This window comes from Nymphaea colorata, chromosome 1 (genome assembly GCF_008831285.2).
Source record: "Nymphaea colorata isolate Beijing-Zhang1983 chromosome 1, ASM883128v2, whole genome shotgun sequence".
Classification (NCBI taxonomy): Eukaryota; Viridiplantae; Streptophyta; class Magnoliopsida; order Nymphaeales; family Nymphaeaceae; genus Nymphaea; species Nymphaea colorata.
Genome location: NC_045138.2, coordinates 4,469,648 through 4,474,655, shown reverse-complemented (window position 1 = coordinate 4,474,655; position 5,008 = coordinate 4,469,648). Strand labels below are relative to the sequence as shown.

General features: G+C 41.1%; 1 protein-coding gene across 1 annotated transcript; it reads right to left on the bottom strand.

Moving 5' to 3' along the window:
- Positions 1-932: 932 nt before the first annotated feature.
- On the bottom strand, positions 933-4,274 carry LOC116257919 (GATA transcription factor 4-like). Its single transcript, XM_031634944.2, has 3 exons — positions 4,035-4,274; positions 1,536-1,738; positions 933-1,443 (listed from the first exon to the last, which is right to left on the bottom strand). The coding sequence occupies exons 2-3, from the start codon at positions 1,731-1,733 to the stop codon at positions 940-942; spliced, it is 702 nt and encodes a 233-aa protein (XP_031490804.1). The 5' UTR covers positions 1,734-1,738; positions 4,035-4,274; the 3' UTR covers positions 933-939.
- Between the last annotated feature and the right edge of the window lie 734 nt (positions 4,275-5,008).

Sequence of the window (5,008 nt, the reverse complement as noted above, 5' to 3'; positions counted from 1 at the left end):
TGAGAGTATGGTTCCACTGGCTACTTTTCTTTTCAAATTGTGAAAGCCAGTTTAATGCGACAGGAATGCTTCCCTCGTATGAATAACTCTTGCACATTGTACCAAAAATATGTTTATGTTGTCCTTTACGCCGGTTTCAAAGTTGTTTTTCAGCTGCTGTTAGCATCAAGAGCAAAATGCACCAGAGACGGCAACAAGATTTGCACGAATATGGACATTTAAGGTGGCCGGCTGACCCCGCTTTGTTTGGTCAGAATTAATGCCCGAAATGGCTTGGATCTGGGACAAAAAAGTGCATTAGAAGCTGCTCACCGCTTCTTTTGTTTCCTCGACTGTTTAGCTACGACAGGCTACTCTGGCAGTAAGCAAAACCGACGGGCTTATTCTAATTTGGACTTTATTTTATAGATTTGGAACGCATTTTCATGGCCAAAATTCGAGTTCCATGCTGGACTTGGAGCTTCAACATTTATGCTGCTTTTTTTCTGGAACACCTTGTAATCAGACACTATGGTAGAGGAAACAGCATTATGTGCAATCTGAGCTACTAGCTCTTGTAGATGGAGAAACAGATGGCGATGGTCAACCTGTTGAGAATCCTTACAGTAGCATGTCTTTGCTGCACTCCGTTTTTAGCATTTTATTGAAATCTGTGTTGGTCTATTCCACAGCGAGAAAGAAAGAGAGAAAGACTGTTGTCTTCCACAGGAGACTTTTTCCAAGCTTCCGTCCCTAGGTGCTGCTACCTTCACATTCTTAGTCTAGGAAGGTTTAATGGCATGCCAGCAAGTGAAGTATCTAGTGCAGACTCTTTTCTGGCGCTGAAGGAGATAGCCATTGTGGGTTTGTGCATAACTAGGGAAAAAATGTATTTAACCTATCTGTACTTGATTTGTAAACCGTCAGTAGAGATATTCTACCAAAATTGGGAATAAATATTCAAAATGATCCCTTCTTTCTCCTCATTTCCATCACTTTTCTATGACTATTGGAGTGCACAGTCGATACAAAAGTAGGGCTCGCAGCAGGTCGATATTCCGGCAGCAACCGGCCCGATTTGTAGCGCACGCCGCAGGCATTGCAGAGCGTCTTGGGTCCTAGTGGCCCCATTCTCCACTGTGGAGTTTTCTCTGAGAGGCAGTGGCTGCACCTGCGTGCTCCTCCCTGTTGAGCTGCTGCCGCTGGAAAGCTGCTTTCCAAGTTCTCCTTCCCGATGGCAGGTTTGTCTCTATCGTCGGATACCACTTGCCATGAGTTGCCGAACGAGACGTTCAGTGACCACACCCTCCGCCCCGTCTGCAGTCCCTTGCTCCTTGCCTTGACCGGAGCTTGAAAATTGTGAACAAATGTTGATCTGGGTACATGCTCAGTGGCTCCTGGGGTGCCCCATTGCAGCTGAGAGTCCTTATGGAGGTCCCATCCTAGCTCAGTGAGCGAGTCCATCTGCAAAAAGACCAAGACCCCTGCCAGTGGAATAATGTGGGTTGGGATGATAAAAGAGAGTGCATTCGGGAGACTCTTAAGGACAAACTCACAGGAATGCAGTACTTCTCAATTGGTAGGTCGCCCTCTGCAGCATCTAGCTGAAGATCTGTGCCACAATCTTCGTTTTCCATGTTTAGCTCTTCAATCTCATCCAAGGAGAAGTCAAAGAAGCTTTCCATGTTGTGGGAGTAAAAGGGCTTCCAATCTTCTTTCAGGGAGCTTCTGCTGTCAATGTGATCTAGTGCCATCTTTTCTGCCATGGCCACACATTTTTCTTGTTATTGCAATGCATAAACAGAAGGACAGAAAAAGAGAGAGAGAGAGAGAGAGAGAGAGAGAGAGAGAGAGACCCTGCTACAGCTACTTCTGGGAAGAGAAGGCAATCTATCCAAGATAGAGCCAAGAGTGGTGATATGGTAATCTACCCAGAATAGAATCCAATGGCTAGCATCTCATGCTGCCAGTTGTACAGAATAAGGGGCAGCAGTGGACTTATGTGCAAAGGTGGGGGAGGTTTCAGACACAGAGTTTCTGTTAACTTCACAAGTGGCAGGAGACAGCTGTCATGTTTCATTGTCAAATTTATATCATTTTCATCAATTTGACATGTGAACAGGTCATTTGTTTTTGGGACTGTGACAAGATTTCCATTATCAAAAGAGGAAACGTTTTGTTGTATGGTGGCATGGCTCTGCAACTCAAACAAAAAGAAGTAAATATTTCTCCAAGGACAGTAAAAGGTGAGCATCCTTGGCTTTCTGTCCTTCACACCAGTGTTACCATATGTTTGAAGTTTGAACCGTACCAGTGTCATGTAAATCAAAAAATGAATAAAAGTTGATATTAACATTTTGTATCTACATATATAAATAAGAACTTAAAAAGGCTAAAAATAATTACAGAAAAATAATGCAGCGCATGTTGCACCTTTGGATGGGTGGTGAATCGAATCTATTTGCTACTATTCAATCCAAATCAGCAGATTCAGGCTGATTTTGACCACTTTGGACCTTGATTGTGATAGTGCCACCTAACCATCTACTTACTACCTAATATGTTTGAAATTTAAACTTAAAAGAGATCGTGACATAAGATTGAACTGTAGAAATAAACAATACATATTTTGTTAAATAATTATGCAGCATACAGTAACACTGTGTTCACACTTGCTCTATTTGATGGCGACTCATACTTTTTTCTTGCAGGTCCTATTGACATGAATGCCATGTCTTCTGTCTTCCAAGACTGAACAGTAGTATTAAAAAAACATATATCTTGCTGTATACCAAGGTAGTGTCTGAGTGCACCTACTTATGCAGAAGAAGAAGAAGGTACTGTGTGCTTGAACTTTGAGAAGCCAGTTTGCCCCAAGTTATCTCTCTATCTTGGGATATTGGGTGCACTAAATACATCCCCCAGGTTGAGGAAAAATATTATTTGGTTTTGTTTATCAAGTCCCAAGAAAAACTGGTGTGTGGATTTTAGCTAAAGAGACAACTTTCACCAACTCCAATGAGAGAATTAGATGGAAAAGACCATGTAATGTCGGTGAGCTGCTATTTCTTGAATTTGGAGTCATTTTCCTCACTTTAAATCTCTGTGTGCGTGGAGCTAATGGCCAAACTATCTGAGATAGCCAGTCTTAGCCACCCCCAATTACGCAATTTTACTCAGGATTGGTTTTTTTCTTTTTTTTTCTTTATATATATATACATAAAAGAACATTTTTGAAAAAAAAAATGCAACTTTAAAAAAGATACAGTTGCTTTTAAAAGTAAGCTTCGCTTTTGACAACTGCAGAAAAGGCGAACACATTTTCCGAAAAGTAAATATGCACACTTTACAAGTTTAAATTTGAAGGGCCAAAGCAATTTCTTAATAAAGAATAAAATTATATATATATGTATATATATATTATCGAGGTCCGTAATATGATCGAGTCAAAAAACTAGGAATACGAGCCACTCAGTACGAAAACTTTTTTTTTTTATATTCGTGGCAGAAAGGGTTGGGAGAAGAGGGCAGAAGACAGAGTTGGCGTAAAGGGGATCCAAGGCTTCTCTCTCTCTCTCTTTTCTGCAACAGACCACCCCCCAAAAAATAATGGCGACCCCAGAAATTGCATGTGACGGAGCTGCTTTCCTCCTTCCTACCACCAGAAAGTGGGTTCTTCTTCTTCCCTCCTCAACAGCAGCATCCTCTTCACATGGGCATCCTCTTTCTCAACAGATTTCTTATTTTAGCAGCGGGCTATCTACCTAAGCTCTTTCTTTATGGACATATCCCTCTGCAACTTGTCGCCCAACACACCAAACAAACACAAGGGCAGATGCTCCCACACAAACCATAACAACATGCACAAGACACCATCAAAGTATTTAAGAACAGAAACAGAAATGTTTACACATGGCCCCCCTCCTCTCTCTTTCTCTTCCTCTCTCGATATATATAATAGGAGGCGTTGGACCAGTTACAAGTCTGAAACTTGGAAAACTATAAGAAAATAAGGACCATGAAAAGCAAAGAGAAAGAAGAAGGGTGGCTCATACCTGAGAAGGAGGAAGGAGGGAGACCCAAGTTAGAATGGTGCTTTTAGGGTCTTCTATCTAAAGAGGGGTGTAGGAGGTGAGAAATGAGAGAATAGTTATAAATGGGTAGGTGTTAAGGAAGAAGGAAACTTTGGAAAGAAAAGGAGGAGAGGCAAGGAAAAGTGGAACTCTTCCTAAACAACTGTTCCTTCTCTCTCTCTCCATTCAATATTTCTTTTTTTTCTCTTTGGTGCCAATACTGACCCCCTTCTCTCTGCCTTCCCCAATTAGGGTTTGGTGGCTTCTATTATTGCTCTTAGAAAAAAAAAATGAGGGCCCCCGAGAGTCAATTTTTCGATTTAAGAAGAGAGAGAAAGGAGAGAACATGCCTAACTCTTTTGACAACCCATGTGGCATGTTTATTGGGTGTTCTTTCAATGCCCTTAAAGGCTTCATAAAATGACTTCATTGCCTTGCTTTTCTGCACAACCCAATTAATTTAAAGAGGCCAATTTCAGTCTTTGATCTTATTAGAAAAAAAAAATGTACATGTGATTAGCAAAAAATTAATCCCCTAAGCAATCACATGACCTAAATTCGTCGGGATTAAGCAACTTGGCAGACTTTTTAGCTCTTTGTTAACGAAAAAGACAGAGGCGTGATAGATCAGGAAAGGATGGTGACTCATATTATGTTTAAGTAGATGACCAAAGGTTATGGTTCTATATGTCCTAATTAGTTAGGTACTGTTGCCGCCGCCACCGCCGCCACCTATGGTGCAGATGCTAATGAACTAATGTTATATTCCCCAAGTTTCAATTCCGGAATAGATTGATGGTGCTGATTAATTTTGTTTAATTAAAACTGATAACGAGAGAAAATAAAGTCTCCCATTAATTTTTATTTAAGAGTAATAATGAAATTTTTTGGGTGTCCAGGCCGTGTTTGTCATTTGTTGGATGTTTGGGAGCCTTTTACGACATTCCCCCTACCGC

Bases quoted from the DNA above. Each gene is read 5' to 3' on its own strand.
- LOC116257919 (XM_031634944.2), bottom strand. From the start codon at position 1,733: ATGGCACTAGATCACATTGACAGCAGAAGCTCCCTGAAAGAAGATTGG. The intron at 1,444-1,535 runs GTGAGTTTGTCC...GTCTTTTTGCAG, and splicing joins TTGAGAAGTACTGCATTCCT to ATGGACTCGCTCACTGAGCT.